Consider the following 19,341-nt stretch of genomic DNA (forward strand, 5'->3'; position numbering starts at 1 on the left):
GTTCTCCTTCCTTCACCAAACTCACTTCTCAAAGTAAGCCATCCTTTATTGTACAATCTTAGTGCCAGGGATCAGTGAAGTTGCCATGCTTGCCCTTCAAATCATTCTGCTTTGGTTAAGAGGGTATTTAATGAATTGTTTCATAATGTTGCAGTGCTCAGCAGTATGGATCTGCAGCATGATTCCTGAAAGCCATCAGTGTGTCAGGAAAAAAACAACATAGCACCAACCAAGACTGGAGGATGTGTAGGGGTTAGTAGTCTCTGTTGATCTGTTTGAATTTAATTCCCTCTTAGCTCAGCAGGGTGAGGTTGTCTCAAGGATGTCTGCTGTAGCAGCTTGGAGCCCAGCTTCTCTTGGTTTGGGGATGAAGGCAAATGAAGGGAAGCAACCAAGGGAAAATGGGCTTAGGAAAGCTCTAGCTTTGACTAGAGGTGGGGGTCATTGCAAAATATTAGTACCACAGCCTCCCAAAAGCTACATGTTGGCTGCAAACACACTGCCTGCTTCTGAGTGCTTCTGAGTGAAACCAAAGGTATGCTCTTGTGAATATCCCAGGAACTTGGCTGGCTTAACTCCTGAGCACAGAAAGGGTATAGAGACCTGAATGATGGCTACTGTTGTAAAACTTGAAATGGAGTTTTAAAGATTCAGCAGTGTGGTGTAAACAGTGTGCTGTTAGAGTATTTGAGAGACTTGTGGGGCCCACTTGCACACTGAACTGGTTGTAGAATCTTTAATATAACAGGTCTCTCTTTTGGCTCCCAACCCCAGGCCCTAGGGAAAGCTGCTACTTCTGTGCTCTGGAGGGTCAGCATGAGTTCATGCCTCCAAATGGTGTGAGGTCCTGGCTAAACAAAAGAGCACAGTGTAGGCCTTGAGCTGGAAGCAGGCGCAATTCAATCCTGTGCAGAAATCTCGATTTAATGCCAAGTGGTAGCAGGAACTATTGGGCACCAGGACTGTTTGTTTGTTGGGTGTTTCTTAATCATGAAGTGAATAAGCAACTGAAAGATTTATTTTGGTATCTGTAACATTTCAAATAGTCATTGCTAGAAATAATTTTTATTAATAAACTTGGTAAATACTGTAAATGCTTCACTCTATCTTAAGCCATCCAGTGTCACAGCTGGAGGCTTGGTATGCAGTATTTCCATGATGATACTGCTTGCTGTCAGGTTGCCAGTGTACTCACAGAAGAAATAATTCTTTGAAGGCTGCTGCTTTTATGGGGCAACTCAAGATGAAAGGTACATCCTTTAAACAGTTCAAGAATGGAGTTAGTCCATGGCCTCAATTACGGGTGGAGTTTGGGATTTTCATAATCATAAACGAAGAATTTTTTCTCTGAGGTCTGAAAGTTTTTTTGGGGTTTTTTTTGTTTGTTTTGTTTTGTGCATTGGTTTGGTTTGTTTTTTTTGGTTTTTGTATTTACATTGAAGCCCACCCAGTGCTGGCAGTCAGAAGAGATTCCACCTTCAGGAAGTATTGATGGCCTGTGTGGAACATTCACATATCGTCCAGCAGCTGGTTTCCACTTCATCAGCAGTTGAGGAAGGCATGCAGGTCTGAGGGGTCTGTGGTGGTGTCACAGGAGCAGCCCTCAAAGAAAGACATCTGCAATAAAACAAAAGTACTCCCAATCACACTGGAAAGTATTTGAAAGCTGACTGGGTTGTACAAAGCAATCCAAAGACTGCAAGGGTGTCCCTAGGGACATTTCTATTGTGCCCCAAGACTAGCAAAGCCCTTCTATCAATTTCCTGTAGGATGTACAAACTGTTACTGCTGTCTTCCTTTCTCTAGTAGTAGAGAATGCTGGATATCCCTTTGGGACTCTGAAAGTGGGGAGCGACTGTTAGCATTATTTCATGCTGGAAGTATCCTGTTAGCAGCCTTTTGACAATGCTCCCTTTTTGGGAGCATTTGGAGAAAGTGAAACCCCATTTGCTCTTTGATAGCTCTGTGGATGACTTCTCTTTATCACACATTCATTCAATTTTATGCCCATTTCCTGCTCCCAGTCCTGGGTTCCTAGAAATCTTCTGTAACGTAGAAGAGAGACAAAGGAAGGAATAATTCTGCTATATCTGAATCATGCTGAAGCTTTCACATCTCTTAATGATACTGGAAAAACCAAGACTTCTGTCCAACCTGAGTTAGCCCACTGAGCACTTTAGGTCTGCTGGACTGCCACATCTTAGCAGCAGTAAAATCAAGTTAGAAATATTAAATTCAGCAGTATTGTTTGGTGATATTCCTTACATTTGTTTGATATAGGTTATTTCAACCTTACTTTCCTGCCATCTTAAAAATCTAAGATTATATAAACTTTAGGTCTCTTTCAGCAGTTGAAAAACTAAAAGGGAAATTAGCCAGACAAAAACCACAACCAAAGTATTTTTTATGTGTAACTGTTTTAGTATTTGAAATCTGTCAGGTATACTATAGATTTTCTTGAGTAAATTTATCAAATATAGATAATAAAACAACCACTTGAGGTTCCCCGTCTGCATCTTTTTTTGGTAGACCAACTAAAGGTGTTTGCAAATGTGGTTGCCTACAAGAATCTATACCCATGCTAGGCAGTTTGCTCCGTTCACTCAGCTGTTCTTATTTTACTATTTTTGCTAGGGTGTAACTGTGACTCCTTTTCTCTTGTACTTGCCTTCCTTTCCTCTCCTTCCACACCCACCATTGAACTAAACTTCACAAATTTCATTCATGTGCAGTGCATTTTCATGTTTCTTGCTCATACTGCATGAAGGAATTTTGGGTCTTTTTGTTCACTGGCTTCTTCTCAACCAAAATGTGACTTGTTTTGGGCTTTCTTGCACGTGTCTTTCACTATGAGTCTTGTATGGTGATTTCATGAAACGGCAAAGCTTCAGGGACAAATCTTTACTATCCTGTTTTTACACAGCTCTAGTTGTGATTCTAATGGCTGTTGTAAATGGTATCACTATTGTCAGCCTCTCTCTTGGAGGTGCTTCCTCAGCCAGGAAATTGTACTCTTTAACACTGAACGCAGACTGAGGGAAGAGTGTGGTTTGAGTCTAGCATTTGTTTCTGTAGACCTGTATGCTTTTTTTGTATCAAATATAATTTCTTCCTCATGGTTAATGCTAAGCAAATTATAAAAATTCACTTAGAGGAACAACTTCTATGTGCAGGCGTGTACTTGTATTTCTCAGAGATCTTTGTTAGGCTCAGAAGTGTTACAATTTTATTTGTTTTGTCTGTGATCATGCTTGCTTTGTGGAGCAGGTTTGTCCTTTGGACGCCGCATGGTCCTTCACAGATTAATACAGTGGGCATTGGAGTTGTAATGAAGTTTGGAACTTGAGAGACCTTGAACTTGAGTAGGGCAGGTGTATGTAAATTCCTTATAGGAACAAACGTAAAGCAGCCATCACGCGTTAGATGGGCCAAGTAACTTCCAGGAGCTGGCACTGAGGGTAGGTATGAAGCAAATATATATGACATTTCATACAAATTTCAGGACTTCAAGCTTTTTTAGCTCAAGAGATTTTCAGAGCAGGTGATATCTTCTCAGTTTTTAAAAGCTCTCAGGATTTGTCTTCCAAGTACTCACCCAACTTCTCCTTGGATCCTGTTCCTAGGACCCTATGCCACAGATGAACTGAGCTCTGCAGGAAGGGCTGTGGGTTGATCTTAAACTCTGGAGCCAGAATATCTTGTTAGACAAACATTATCTGTGGTGTGAGGAGTGTGGTTATTTCCATCTCTTGCAGCTGACCTCAGCCAGGACACTGTTATGACAGCTGCTTTTATGTGGAGATTGACTGCTTTTGCACCTCAGAAAAACTCGAGCATAATCTGAAAATAGCAGTGTTTTTGTAGAGAAATACAGCCTGCATGCCAGCAGCTGTAGTGCCTGCTACAACCCTAAAGCAAGCTGCAGGAGCCTACATGGCTTGTTAGTGAAAACTTGGATCCTCTGAGAATTTCCAGTGTTCCTGCTCCTTTGCACCATTGTTCTTAATGTCTCCTTGAGATTCTCTGAACATTTCCAAACAAAAGCAAGTGCAGCCTCTCAGTGGTCCTTAAAAACTAGGAATTGCCACCATCCTTGCCTCAGGTGGAAAACTTTGGAGAAGTTTAGCCACCCCTAAGCTCTAGCATGCAGCAGAATCTAGAATCCAGACACCTTACCTATCACCCTGATCTCTGAATAGTTATTTCTGTTGGTTCTTGCCTTTTACCAGAGGAATGCCAGCACATAATCTACACATCACTGTAGAGCCAAGGATTTCAATTGCACTAATTGAACCAGATACTTTGTTGCAGTAAGTAGGCATATGTTAATTGTTGTCTGGGAAACTGGTCTCTCTTTATTTTATTCCTGCTGAAGATGAATGAAATATTTTGATTTCCTGTTCTAAGCAGACAAACAGATACTGTACCTTAACTGTTATGTTATTTTGTTAATCTGGCTAAGCATGCTAACACACATATTCCTTACACGGTGCAGTTCCCATAAATGCACAATATTAGGTGTTTGTGAACAAGAGGAAACATGCTTTTTCACACCTCTGCCCTGAGAGCCAAGCTGTTCATGCTCCATTTCCCTCTGGCTGAAGCATGATATTTTTATATACACCAAACATTTGCAGAAGGTGAACAGCCTACTTCATGCACTGAAGGACAGGCAGGAGGGCAGAGATAGTGTCCCATGTACGAAAGAAAGGACAAGAAGGGCAAATAATAGTTCTGTTTTCCTCTCCAGTGTTGTCAGGGAAAGGCTGGTGAGGATCACTAACAGGCTGTTACTTGATGGGTCATGTGAATGTGAAATAATGGCTAAATGAGGTCTCTGACATTAGCAAGGAGAGATGTGAGTTTTAAGCAGTCTACCTCACTGCTGTAAAAGTTGCTTGGTTTTATTCAAGGACTCTATTATCAGAATGTTTGCGAGGCAAAACAAAATCAAAGCCTACCATTTTGAGCCAAGATGAAGTGATATAAAATTAAACATATACTAGATAAGGTTGCAGAGTGTCCTAGTTGTTCTGTGCTCTCTGTACTGCTTTCTCTTTCCAAAAGTCTCCAGAATTTTGCTGAAAAACAGTAGTATCCCTGGAAAGTGTGGAGCTGGGATCTATTCCTAGACTGAAAACTTGTGAAAATAGAGAACTTAGGTGAAAGAATCAGACCTTTCACTTACCAGAGTATGGTAATGGTACACTTACCAGTAATATGCAGTTGGACCTTTAACACTCACTAATTTATCATGCCTTATCATGAACCACTGGCTGATTGTGAATATATTTTAAACCTATTCCTCCTCTCCCCTGAAAACATGAAAGAAATCAGATTTCTCGCTGGACCGCACAACTTTAATTTGTGTGTAGTACTGAACAAAGATTTATTTAAACCAGGATTTTGGGATGCATTCACTGTTTATTTAGTATGAGAGCAGTAACTCAGTGTGAGTCAGCCAGCCTCTGCAAAGAGACAATTTTTGGCATTTACTGCACCACAGTCAAGAATTCTTCTCTATTCCCTAGGTTTCAATAAATACAGTCTGCCCTGAAGTTAGGCATTTCATACAAGATCCAAGAGTCACCTCAGGCATTGAGGGAGCAGAGCTCAGGGAGATGGACATAGCCTGGGACAAATATCAGTAAGACCCAGCATTTGACCTTGAGGCTTTTATTTTTTATAGAGCTGAATGTTGTGGGAAACAGAATTCTGCAGTGGCAAATAACAAAAAGACAGAAGTTTAACTGATTTTGATATTACTAAAGAACAGACATACAGGAAAAGGAGCATTGCCAGCTTCTATGTGTATTTCTGAGAAATCATGTTCTGCTCTGGAGATGGGATTGCAAAAAGATTCATTCTTTCGAAACAAATAGAAGAGGTTTAATTCTTACCCATAGGGAAGAGCTCAGGTAACAAATAGCTTTGATCACTCGTGTGATAGGAAGTAAATGGAAGGTGCTTTATGATATGAAAAAATGGGATTTATAAGGACTCTGTATCAAGACAATAGGAACAAATGTATTCATGCCATTTAGGGATGATGTGTGGCACTTACTCATACCAGGCCTGAATAATATGGCCTTTTCAGAATTATGCTACTAAAAGACATTTACCATGTTACTCCTTATGCCTCCATGGTGTGCAGGTAATGTGGGAAACTGCTGAGCTTTGTGAGTGTGGGGATGTGGAGTATTCCTGCTGCTGTGGCTTATACTGAGAGGATATCTAAATAATGAGAGAAGTACCTTGGCAGAAATCCTTTGCCTGACTTTAACCAACACAGTTTTTTATGTTAGGAAAACTGTACCCATTGCAAATCTGATTTAACATGTTCAAGTATCATTGTGTAATAACACAGTATGGTCATAAGCAAATTGCATACATCAGCCCACAGCAGAAGTTTATATCAGCTAGCCCTGCCAGCCCTTCCATAGGTGATGTAAAGATATTCTTTACTTAGGAACAGTCACTCTACTTTATTTTAGTATCTTTAAGTTGTGAAAAGGCCCTGGAAATAGCTTTGATATTACACAGATTATTTTCTTCATCTTTAGTGAAACTTTGCGTTGCCTTACTGAACTTGGCCTGTCCCTCAAGTTGCTTGAAGCGACTGTGTAACTATAATCCTAAAGGATAAATGATACCCACTTTTTTAAACTGTGATGTGCTGTGAAGCAGAACTCACGTGTAGGATTACATGGCAAGACTTGATGGAATTGCAGAGACTGAACCACTTCTGAAGTCAGGATCACTCTTCCTTTTTAAAAGGTAATGGTGTTCTGTGTAACTGGGCTCTCATAAATACTCTAGCAGCCTTTTTTTGCCTTAAAGGAATTGCATTGTTTCACAGAGGGCTGCAGGTCAAGGAGGTCACTGCAACATTCATAGCAGTGGCCCAGAAGCTCTTCATAACAAAACGATCTGTAATGTAAACATTTGCAAAGACTCATAGTCCATCCTGGGGTCTTTATTATAGTTATGATCTTTATTGCATTTCCCATGGGGGACTCTTTTCTGTGTTTTACGCTGCATTTGCTGATGCTGTGTGCAGGTTGAGTTATCATGTAACTGTGGGGTAGATTACACTTTGAGCTGCTGTTAACTGTTTCATGTGGTCCATCTGATCCAACCTGAGGTAGGTACAAGCACATGTATGAATATATAAAAATGGTTCTTTATAGAACCTCTTTTGCCTGAAAGCTCTTGAACTCAGCAGACCTGAGCAGCTTCTGGTGTAGGTCTGTTCCTCTCCTTCCCCACCCTGTGCTGATTACCAGTTGCCCAAGTTCGTCCCATGGCAAATTTTCCTTTTGTGACAGCCAATAAACTTTGCTTCAATTTCAATACTTTGTCACACACTTTATCCCGGAGACAGGAAAAGTCTCCATGTCACGTGGTGTTGTTGGCCTTTGCCTACTAATCCCTTCTATTGTGTACAGATTTTAGCACAGACGTGTGAGAAGGAAGTAGTGATTAAAAGTTGCAGTCTCTTCCTGGTGTGTGATTAATTGCAGCATCCCTGAAGACTATAAAGATTGAAATCAAGTGGTTCTTACTAGATGTTTATCAGTGTATCTGAATTAATGACTCATGTAAATCAGTTTGAGTCACTTGGTTCAGTTTTTTCCCTTTGAAAGTCTGTTTTAAAAATTCAGAGAGAAAACAGGATCAAACTCAAGTTGCTCTCTATCTGGAACTCAGAAGGATTGTTTTTTATGCTAAAGCAGAGTGCTTTAACACTAAAGCACAGATAGTAGGCTAGAGAAAACTATATTCCTCCATTTTGAAACTTTTCTTCTGTTTTTTTTTCCTGTTTGGTGCAGGGTTGTAATAAACCTTGACGTGTTCTGTTCCGATTATAATTTTCTTGCACCTAAATCTTAGACTCTGAAAAACAAACTGCTTCATGGAATATGCAAAGCTGGTTATAAAAGTGACTTATATCACCAGTAGATGAGGCTTCAGATCAAAACAAACTACTGCACTCCAAAACTAGATTTACAATCTTATGTATTTGGGGGAACTCATTCAAGCGTGTGAAGACCTTGTCAGCATGATCCATTAACTTGGCACACAGATGAACACTTTTGTAGATCTAATTTACTTTAAAAAGCTCTATTTTCAACTACATAGCCTCCACCTTGAATGGAACAAAGGAGTGTTTGTGACTGTAAGGAAGGAGGGCAGGGCACAGTTTGGGAGACTTAGTGGAGTGCAGCTTTGCTTGGGTTTCAGGCCAAAGAAAAGGGCTTTCAGTGCTGTAGTGAGAAAGGAAAGAGAAAGACACGAGTGTCTTCTGGGGAATGGATGGGAAACCTCCACCTGCACAGCCTTCCATCACAAACCACTTCACTCTCATTTTTTTTAACTCACGATTTCCAAACAGGTTAGATACCCTTCTGTCTTCTTTAGAATATTCAGCCCTTTTGTCCCAGGCTGTGTTACCTCAGACCCCCTGCCTTCACCCTGTTGGACTTCCTTGTCATGCTATTTATTGCTGCTGTTACTGTAAATATGCTATTCAGGACTCGATATTTGTGTGCTGGCAAGTCCCCATGAAAGGCCATGAAATCTAGCCCTGGATGCCTTTGGTAACCACAACACACACTTGCTTCACTTAAATGGATGATGTGTTTAGCACTGGCAGTGGAAATATCTGTGTGGAAGTACCTGGCAGATCACCTCCATAACATCCTGTCTGGGCTAGTTTCTGTTTTGAGGACCTCTAAGAGATCCACTCTTGAGGACCATTCTTTCAACCATGACTCCCCTTGTGAAGCCAGCATCTTTAACAGTGTTAGAGAGATGGAGTAAAACTGATTTTCTCATGCCTTTGGTAATTGCTGTTGCTGCCAGCTGCCTCTCAAAGATATATACTCCTTTAGATTTATTTTACTTTCCAACCTGACAAAACTGATGCTTTTCAGAACAGATTGGTTATATTTTTGTCCAACAGATAAACCAGTCTGGGAAAGAAAAGATATTTTGCTTTTCTGTGATGGATGCTAGATGTTTCCACATGACATTTGGCTAGGAAAAAGCTCTTCACCATAATGAGTGAGAATTTTCAGACTAGCTAGAGTATTAGTAGTGACTTGTCTTAAGACTACTGTAGCAGAAATGAGGGAGAAAATTGTGCTTGCTTGCATGGGCAGTGCTCTAGTAACTCTTGGCTCTGACTCACAAGCTTGTGTGGAGCAATTTAAGAAGTCAGGCTTGCTGGCCCAGCTGACGATATGTCTGTGCCTCAGCTCTGTCTTGTCCAGTCGAGTGTGTTAGCTGAAACCATCTGATTTCAGTGTCACAAACTGGGCTATGAATTGTGACACAAAGTTGCCACCACGACTTGTGCTGCTGGAGTCAGCCTCTGGGGTACAATTTTCCCCTTAAATTACCAAAGGAAAAGTGGATAATGCCCTGTTCAATTCCCCACTTGTCCCTTTTCCATGATTTCAGGTGCTTAGGAGGAACAGAGCCTGAATGGCCTCCTACCTTTCCCACTATGGGTACTATTGCAGTGCAATGCTAGGCACCAAATGTATGCATATGGTGCATGTATGATCAGAGATCTCTTCTGGGTCCTGCAGAAAAAAATCATGGCTCTGCATTGCATCTGAGCTCTGAACTCTGTCCATTGCTTTCTGCATAGCTGAAGAAAGAGTTGGAAGTGGTTCTGACTAATTGATTTGGTCACTGAAAGACCTTTTTTTTCCATTCTGGAGACAATATAGCTCAGGAAAGGAAGAATTTCCAGTCAAGGTAGCAGAAGGCTATGATTCACCAATCCTGTGGTGCACACACAAGCACCTTCCAGCTTTCTAGTTCTGGCTGTCTGAACATGTGCGCAGCAAACCATATGATGAGCTGGGCTTGATTTTTATGTGCAGACAATCAGATGCCAGCCAGCCAACAGGGGAGGGAGAAGCAAAAAGGGCAGGTACTTACACTCTGAAAATAAAACACTTGGTTTATGCTTATTAGCATAAGTAAGTAATTAAGTAATAATATAGTAAGCATAACATACTATAATAAGATTTCTGTTGCTTACTCTTCTTAACTTCACCAGTCTTATCTATAAAACCACAAAGTATTAGCCAAAGAAAAGTGAAGATCATAGCAGTAGTCTAACAGCAAAGACAGCACTGGAATAACAAGGCTAATAACCTATTTGTTAGTCTTATTCTTTATTTTATTACAGGTCAGTGAACAAAAAACAGTCATGAGATGTTAATCTCTCTAGCTGTTTAATCTTAACCACCCCCTTGCCATTGTTCTCCCGGGGGCTCAGAAGCAATATCCCTTCCTCCCTTCTTGTAATGACCTCATTTCAAAGTACAATTTCTCTCTGGTTTGGCTTTTAAGGGGTCAGACTGATGCTGATTGAGTTGGGAAGAAATTTGCTCAGGTCCTGTCAGTGGCTGCTGCCTATGGTTCTACTGAGTTTGTTTCAGTGGAGACTCACCAGTTAATTCATAATTTGTGAATGTATTGAGCTGTGATTGGTGACAGCCCATCTAAGGAGTGGGGCGTGTGGTTAGGCAGCACAGCATGGACACGAGAGGTACACCATTAGAGACGTACAAATGGAGATTGGACGATAGACTTCAGTGCTACTTGGCACTGCAGGGAGATGCTTTTTCTTTAGCTGACACCTTTACCAAAATAAGAAAGTAGGATGGTTAAAGGGGAGAGCTGAGAGGCACAGCCCACATCATCCTGCCAATGCTGGATCATCTATGGGAGTTGCAAAGCACTGTGGAAAAGGGAAAGTGAGTGTTCCCTGCCTCTGAAGTGCTGCATCCACTCATGGTCTCTGTAGAAGTAGCATAGTGCACTGAGGAGCAGTAGGGATGCACTGGGAGAGTGTAAGCTCCCAACATACTGGCAGGAGGAAGCAGGAGAGAAATGGCTAATGGAAGAAAATGGATGTCTCAGATGCAAGATATGAGGGTGGAAAGGAAGGAATGGCTGTGAAGATCAACAAACAAACAAACAAAACCCCAACTAAAACACAAGCTGCAAATGTATTACCAAAGCTAAGGTAGAAGACATCAGTTAGCTCACCTACAACTAAGTGAGGTACATGAAGTCTGGGTCTTTGTTATGGCTTTGCTTCATTTGCTCTCCTCCCTTCTGAGTTTGTTCCAGGCTTCCTTGGAGAGATTCCTTGTTTTGCTTCTGTAGCTCCCTGCAGGATGCAAATGTTAATAAGCACAAGCACAGCAGGCAGGGCTGAATCCATCAGGAGAGATGGGGACTGCAGGGCAGATCAGCTTCCCTCCTGCTGTGTGACATGTGGTGCACACTGAGCTCGGGGCTGTGGGGGAGCCCCCTTACTCTCATTTGGCAAATCCAGCACTGCTGCTGGAATGTTTTCTTAGCTCTGTTGCTTGGTGGAGCAGTGACAAACAAAAGGCTTCAGCAAATCATGGGCAAATAGAAAAGTAGAACCTATTTCATGAACATGCTAGGTTAATCTGATATTACTGGGTTCTTTATGAGGTCAAGTTTTTTGTTAATTTCTTTAAAAATATGCTTTCCTTTCTTTTAATCTAAGAGTGATGGTAGTAAATGTTTTGGGTTTGTTTTTTTTTTTTTTTTTTTTTCAGGGATATTAGGCACAAGACTGCTTCCATGTGTATATTACTGGAAGTGACTTTCCAGCTCACGAGTGACACCTCCTGCTAATGTTATGCAATCCAATTTAGAACTGACACTCTTTAGTGTTACTGTGAAACATCTCATGCTAAAGAGAGCTGAGAAGGGTAGACAAGACTGGGACATTCCCTGTTGCATTGCAAAAACTGTTTTACTGCCTTGTGTGAATTCTCCAGACCTATTTTGACACCCAGTTGCTTTCCTCTGGTCAGTGTGTCCAGTTGCTTGCTGTTCTTTTCAGCTGTCCTTGCTGAATGAGGGCCTTGTTTTTGATGTGCTGTTGGTGTTTGGTACTTGATGCCTTGGGGAAGAGAGAGAGCCTCGAATCATCTTGGGCTTACAGAGTGCTCCCAGGCTGCTTTACAGACCTACTGCATGGGCCCACTTGCAATACATGGTTGGAGGTAAGAGGTTCTGGCTTCAAATTCTTTAATGCTCCTGAAGTTACTCTCATTTTTGCTGCACTTGGATAAGGAACAGGCAAGCTGTAGGGGGCTCTCATGGGCCAGTAGCATAACTGACCTTTACAAAACTTCTGGTATTAGTCCAAGCTTAAAAGCAACCAAATAATTGATAGAAAACATTGCTCCTCTGCAGTGGATGGTAAGCACTCTAAACAGACATAAAGGCTGATTCTACTGGAAACATGTGATCTTGTTTACCCCTTCTTTAGGAAAACGCACCTTTTGCAATTGTCATTAATTTCAGGAGCCTGAGCTAGATGCCATTTTTAGGCTACAGTGACAAAACACCTCTCCATCCCCTCCATCCCCCCAAGAGAACAGGCACAGCCCTAGGTTTACACCATCCTTTCCCTGTGCAGCTGTTGGAGCTCAGCAGGCTGTAACTTGGTGGCTCTGCTGGGCCAGGTCCTGCTGCCTGGTGTTCCCTTGCCCTGACTTTGTAGGAGTTGGGGTGAAATGTGCTCACTTTTCTTCTGGGCATGCTCTGCAGCTTCAGGGGCAGTCAGCAAGGCAGATGGATGCAGGGACATCTTGAAAGGTTGAATCCAGTGGTCCTGAAAGGACAACAACTCATAGACTCGTATACCTGCAGAAACTATGTCCTAAGACAATGGCCACACTCTTCTGGTCAGCAGAAGCTTAAATAAGTGCTCAGCAGTCCTGGTGGATAAATGAGCACCATTTACAATGTCCATCCAAACTGCCTCAAGGCTCCCTAAGGCTCCCTTAGGGCTCCCTAAGTATCTATGGATCTTAATAAAGCTAGCACATGATTTTCAAGGATATTTAAGCCAAGGCTTCAAAACTGATGAGGGATAACAGGAAAACTCCACCACTTTACTTCAGTGTGGAAAAAAATCCACAGAGACTGACGTTTCAGATGGGCTGGATTCCAGCTCTTTGAGTCTAGGACTCTTAAGCAAGCGTAAGCTTAGTTCCAAGAGTTACTGTTAATTTAAAACAGTAGATTTAACCTCTTAAATGAATTAGGACTTAGCAAAATAAAGTATCATTGGTTTCCCAGTTCATCAAAGCATTTCCATTCCTTTCTCCTAGAGTGGGAATGATCTTTAGCCCATGATTAAAATGAAGCAGTGTTGTTGGCTGAAACAGAAACTGAAGAGCCTGCTAATGTTGGCTTCTCTCCTTCAGAAAATTTTATAACTTTGCTACCTTGTGATCATGAAGGAAGTATCTCTGAGTCCACAGGGGCCAAGATCTAGGCAAGGGGACAGTAACATGAGCTGAGCAGAAATACTATTTCTGTTCTTTCTTTGTCTCTGCTTGCATAACATCAGAATATAAAAACTAAAAAAGCCCCAGTCCCAAAGGAAAAAAAACTCCACCAAAACCCAAATGCAAACTCAAGCATCCCACCACAGAAAACAGCATAAGTAGCTAGCTGGAAACATTTCAAGAAAACATCACTCCTCTGCAGTGTACAGTAAGGACTCAAAGCAAAGATTTCTAAAAATATCCTGGGTTGGAAATTCATCAAGAAAATTATTCTTGTCCATAAGAACCAAGGCTGCAAAAATATACAGTGTAACATTTACAGCAGAAGGAAGCACAGTTGATCCACTCGCTAATGCCAGGAGCAGAGAGGAAGATCCCTCCCTCTAAATAACATATTGTGAAATGCCCCTACACTACAACTAGTAACATTTCTAGCTTGTTGTGGAAGAGTTCAACTAAGAGAGGTTACAGCCAAGGCTATTCTCGTGCATGTAACTGTGAGCTGGAATGAGCTCTAGCACTTTCTGGACACTGGGTGTCAGTCTGTCATTAATATTACAGCTAAGCATGTCAGAGATGGAAAAAAAAGTTATGTGCACCAGAAACACTGAATTACATGTGAATCATCTTTTACAGTCTGACTACAGTTCCACATCAACTTTAAATAGTTGCTTAGGAAACATCTATAAATTATGTCACTGAAAAAAAAATCTATATATTCCAGTACAAATGCTTTTTCATTATGGAGCTGGGCCATAGAAAATATTTTCTTGTGATTTGAGTTGTGAATTAAAGACTGTAATACCTCTCATACTTTTTAAAGAGCAAGTGTATGACTAGAGAGATATTGCTAGAGCAACTTGCTTTGAACAGAGGCAAGGCCCTTGTGAAGCAGGCAGTGTCTCCCCAGACCTGCACACCCTTTTCCCCCACTCCACCCTAGTGGTAATTAGTGCACAGTGGTGGAATGCTCTTCTCTAAACCATTATGGCAGAGGTGCAGGAGCTGGATTACATCTTAGTGTGGATGTCAGTAACTGGACTGCCCTTTTCTTGCCTCTCCCTGGCACACTGTAAGGTAGAGAAGGGGGTGGTGAATAGTTTGGCTTTTTGCTGTAAGAGAAGGTTGGAACTCATTTTCTATTACTAATGAGGTTAAAGGGCTAATTATTTCAGTTTAAAATGTAGCATATTTTTAAAAGGCACAGATAATATAGGATAACTTCACTTTCACAGACGTGCTGAAAATACAAGTCACTCACTTTTGCAGAGTTCTGCCAGTGTGTTGCTGAGGGCCTCATGCTGTAAATCTCAAAGATCTCTTCTATAGGAATGCTGTTCTGTGAAGACAGCTTAGAAGAGACATTCAGTATCGAGATTTCTCTCGATAACTCCGAGGGTCTAGCCAGCGGAGTAATGGCTTAATAAAATAGTGAGACGGCTTCCCAGGATATGCTCTCTAAAATAAAGGTTTTAATAACAGCAAAAATAATAAACATTACAAAATGAAAAGAGATAAGCCAAGCACAGTGTACCGAGCACAGTGTACCAAGCACAGTTACACAGGCTAAGGCACTCCCAAAAAGCCTCGTGTACCCCTTCTGCAGGCCCTTTAATACTCAGTGGTCTAGGTGGGCTTATTTGGCCCCTTGCCCAATGAGATGGACACTAGGCTTTGAGGTGCACTTCCAAAGCCCTATCACTGTGTCTGTGCTGGTACTGAGCCAAATGCAACGAGCAGGCTATAGAAAATTCTAGCTTAACTTCCTTATATGGAAACACCTGCTCGGGTACAGAAATGCACGACTACAGTTCAGCTCTCAAGTATTATTCTTTCAAGTGAATGGATTAAATCAAGCTCATATCCTCTTCTCTGAAACAGCTCTCACATGAGCTCCTAGTAATTTTTCATACTGCTAGTACAAATCCATGGATCTGGTCCTGAAACTTGCTTGCCATTTTGCACTTGGCTGAGACAAGTTAAGTAACGTGTACACAACCACCAACAAAAATATAGCTAAAACCATTTCCAAAGTAGGATTAAAATAGGACCTGAGGAAAATTTAACCAAGAAAGAAGCCAACATGCACAGTACTGAAAGTGAGGGTAAAGCGTTTGTTAATGGGAAATGGACACAATGAGCCCATTTAGGATGAGCATCAGCCTTGAGCATCAGCTTACAGCTTGCTTGCATCCCCATCAGTGATGTATATTCCGTCACATAATGCAATCTATTGACCCAATGCCACTTACAAGTTTCTTAGCAATGGCTTCCTCTCCCTCCTGTGTGTCTATAAATCACATCTGTGTGGTAGAAAGAGGGGATGGATTGGGAAGAAGACAAGATGTAAGAGATGAAGTTACAGCAAAGAGAGAAGCTAGCACCTGGCCCACTAATTTATTGTATGATCAAAGTGCATGCTCTACTGCTCTGCTCCATGATACACACAGCTGTGAATGAATATTGTCCCCATAGTCTCTCTCTCATAAATGTACAGATGAAACCATGCTCTATCTGTGTCAGTTCTTGCAATGGGCCTCAGAATCTGGGTTTGGAGCTTCTCAGACTTCAGATGTTTATGTAGAGGAATTCCCTCTTGATGTTGCTGTTTCTTTTTATGCCTCTGCCTCTCAGTCTCTGTGCCAGGGAAATTAGGCTTTGAAACAACGCTGCTGAGCTGAGAAAAATGAAAAAGAAAAAAAAGCAAATCAAAACCACCACAGAGAAGAGGTTAAAGCTTTAGCTTGTGTTATCAGTTTCAAGCGAGATGATACTATTACACCTCTAGGCATTGAGTTTCACTGCTGAGTGGCTGGTTGGAAACATTGCAGACCTGCTAACAAGGGAGGCAGACACTATTCACTGGGTTTTCTGATGGATCTAATTACTTGTAAAAGAAGAGACCAAGTTCTACTGCTGTTTCAGAATTCTTCTAAATGGGACAATGAAAAACTAGACCTGATACCTTCCCAGAGCCCATCTAGGGTTCCATTTGCAGTGTTTGTGGCATATAGCAAGGATCCTGGCTACTTATTCTTTCATCAATGTTATGTTTTTGCTTCCAGTATTGGGAGAAATTTAAACAGTCAAGAAATCCCAACATGCTGTTCTAAACCCCACTGCTGTCCTTCCAATGGCTGCAGGACACATCTTGCATGGGGTTGCTGATGGTAGCCAATCTATCATGATAGCAAATGACTGAGAGGCTATGAGGTTTTGTAGATTAGGAAGGTTGCAGGCTGTAATTCTGAATGAATGAGGCATCCCCCTCCTTGGAAATGTACTTCTGTTATTAAATGATTTCCTAGTAAAAAGTAGGAATGAGTTTATGAGACGTGATCATAATGTTGTCTTTCTTTGTGATGGCCTAAGAAAATACAAAAGGAAATGTATTATCATGAGCAATAGATGTTCTCCAGGAAGAAATCTACTTAGCATTTATAGAATTTGTGTGTGCTTTCTCTTGGTTATTTCATTTGCCTTTCTCATTTATTCTAGGGCAAAAGGAGCACCAAGCTTAGCACTCCCCACCTTTCATTCCTGCTGAGGAGCTTGTAATTCAGTTGGATTTAATTTCCAAGAGCATCCTCCATGCATGCATCATGGCAAATGTGTCAAAAATAGAGCTGCTGCTTGTTTGTTCTGAGAAACACAAGTCTACTGCCTGCCAGGCATAACTCCACCAGTTACACCCACCCAGGGCTTATCTGCTGCTATGGCCAGGCGAGAGGGAAAAGTGACCTTCACAAAGAGAACATAGCCGTGCCAGGACTGACCCAAGTCCTGCCAAGCCAACCCCTCTCCTGTTACGTGGCAAAAGTGATACCCTGATGAAGAAAGGGGCTTTCCTGAAATGAATCTGGTCCCTGTTTCTCGCGTGAGCTGACCCTTACCATTTCCCCCAAAGGAAGAAATGCTTCTGTATCATTGCAAGGCAAGGGAGGCCACTGTATTTGTCCTCTTCCCTGTAAAAATAAATATCATTCACTAGTGGATGCCTGGGGAAAAGATGGGGGAACTGTGCCAGCAGGCATCAAACTTTGTCAGTGTATTTCTCTGTTCTCCAGTTCAGGACCTTCTTGAGCAAATTTGTTGTCTTGGTGGTTAATAGCTCTTGCTAGTTTTTAATGTCTACAAATTTGTCCAATTGTTTTTGGAATAAGCAAAATTGACATTTTTAGTAATGACATCTGCAGTATCTCCTGGCAAAGACTTCCACTGTTTCAATAGGACTGTGTGGGAAAGGGTCCCTGGTTTTAAGAACCCAACTGTTAATTTGCTTTACTGACCGGTATGCTTAATAAACTTAGGAGAGAAAATTTAGGCCCCCAAATGGTGGAATTTGTCACACATGGAACACAGAATACATCTTAGAAGATACTTACATCTTTTCCCCACACCCATAGCACTAGCATTTAATGGCAGTCTGTTTCACCAGAGCAAGAAATAAAGCTACAGGTAGGTCTGTGTGCCTGCAGAATTGTTACCCACTGCACACTGGATTTTCAGGATAGGTATGGAGGGTGTTTTGTCAATCTGCTACTTAATTAGATTGGAATGAATAAACATATTTAATAATTGCCATTATCTAATGCTCATCTGCTAATGTATTAACAAATACCTCATAAAATAGGAGTAGGGTTTAGGAGTTTTGAAAAAGGCTACCTTTATGGCAGAAGGTATGATGTTCAGGTGTTAAGAAGATAAATTACTTGTCAGTAGAATTGCCTTGCCGAGTTTTAGAGCTTGAAATGTTTCAATAATCTCAGCTCCAGAGGAACGTTAACAAAGTTTGGGAGAAGGATGTACTAGTGATAGTGGAAACAAAGAATGCAGAATTTACAAGCCACAAGGACATTTGGCAGAACTCCCAAGATAAGAAAGAAACTAACAAAACCAGCTTCAGTAACTGCTGAAGTCAGCCTGAATAGGTAGAAGATAATTGTGGCAAGGGGAGATTGCGACCACCAACTCATGAAATTCACCAACTCAAAAAAAGAGACACTGGCCATGGTCTTTAGACTGACCATTAGATGATAATAGTACATAGAATACTAATTAATCTAATTAATACTAATTAATCAGAGAACTATGTAACTTGTAGCCAATGAATATTAATGCCTCTGTTTATGAAAATGTATGAATAGTGATAGCTTTTGACAGTCATTGTGCTGGCTTAGTGGATTTGACACCCAGCACCTCTTTCTGTGCAGAATTGTACAAAAATCAAATACTTCACCTCTCTGTGGGGATCGGCCTCTTGCACACCAGGTAAAAGAACTCATTCTGGGAAAACAGAAATGTTTTCAGCAGCTTTATTCCCTTGTAAATTGATTTTCAAAATATTTGTGTGCTTTTCCTGGATGTGTCATTTCCTTACAACACTTAACACCATCACACCAGCACACATAATGTCATCTTCCGGAGGGCAAATTCAAGGGTGTCTGGAAAACAATGCATTAACCTGGACTGAAGTGTGAAGTACGTAGGAAGAAAAATAATCCCTTTTAATGGTCACATTTAACTGTCTTTCTCACAGCTGAAAACTACAAACCCTAGTTTTTGGGTGACTTATATACTTCAGAAGAACCCTTGGCCTTTTTTGAGGCATTCCAGGAGCAGTTTCGCTCTGTGGGGCCGGGACAGGCGACAGCAGCCGCGCCTCAATGCGGGGCGCCTCCAGCCCGACGGGCAGCGCGGCCCCTGAGGGCGGGGAGCTGATCCGGCGGCAGCCCGGTGAGGGCGGGGAGCTCATTCGGCTGCGGACCCTGAGGGCGGGGAGCTGGTCCGGCTGGGGCCCCTGAGGGCGGGGAGCTCATTCGGCTGCGGACCCTGAGGGCGGGGAGCTGGTCCGGCACGGCCCCTGAGGGCGGGGAGCTGGTCCGGCACGGCCCCTGAGGGCGGGGAGCTGGTCCGGCACGGCCCTTGAGGGCGGGGAGCTGATCCGGCACGGCCCCTGAGGGCGGGGAGCTGG

At 42.0% G+C, this 19,341-nt stretch overlaps 1 protein-coding gene across 1 annotated transcript; it reads right to left on the bottom strand.

Moving 5' to 3' along the window:
* Nucleotides 1–1,479: 1,479 nt before the first annotated feature.
* Nucleotides 1,480–19,122, bottom strand: C6H2orf80 (chromosome 6 C2orf80 homolog). The gene is made up of 6 exons (XM_063399869.1): nucleotides 18,922–19,122; nucleotides 14,629–14,706; nucleotides 12,598–12,685; nucleotides 11,757–11,968; nucleotides 11,074–11,278; nucleotides 1,480–1,617 (listed from the first exon to the last, which is right to left on the bottom strand). The coding sequence occupies exons 1-5, from the start codon at nucleotides 19,120–19,122 to the stop codon at nucleotides 11,111–11,113; spliced, it is 747 nt and encodes a 248-aa protein (XP_063255939.1). The 3' UTR covers nucleotides 1,480–1,617; nucleotides 11,074–11,110.
* Nucleotides 19,123–19,341: the final 219 nt, after the last annotated feature.

This window comes from Prinia subflava, chromosome 6 (assembly GCF_021018805.1).
Source record: "Prinia subflava isolate CZ2003 ecotype Zambia chromosome 6, Cam_Psub_1.2, whole genome shotgun sequence".
In the NCBI taxonomy this organism is placed as follows: Eukaryota; Metazoa; Chordata; class Aves; order Passeriformes; family Cisticolidae; genus Prinia; species Prinia subflava.

Coding starts and splice junctions, on each gene's coding strand:
- C6H2orf80 (XM_063399869.1), bottom strand. CDS start 19,122: ATGAGCTCCCCGCCCTCACCGGGCTGCCGCCGGATCAGCTCCCCGCCC. Junction 12,686..14,628: donor ACTGGCAGAACTCTGCAAAA/GTGAGTGACTTG, acceptor TTGTCCTTTCAG/GACCACTGGATTCAACCTTT. Junction 11,279..11,756: donor ACCCTTCTCAGCTCTCTTTA/GCATGAGATGTT, acceptor GAGGGAAGCTGA/TCTGCCCTGCAGTCCCCATC.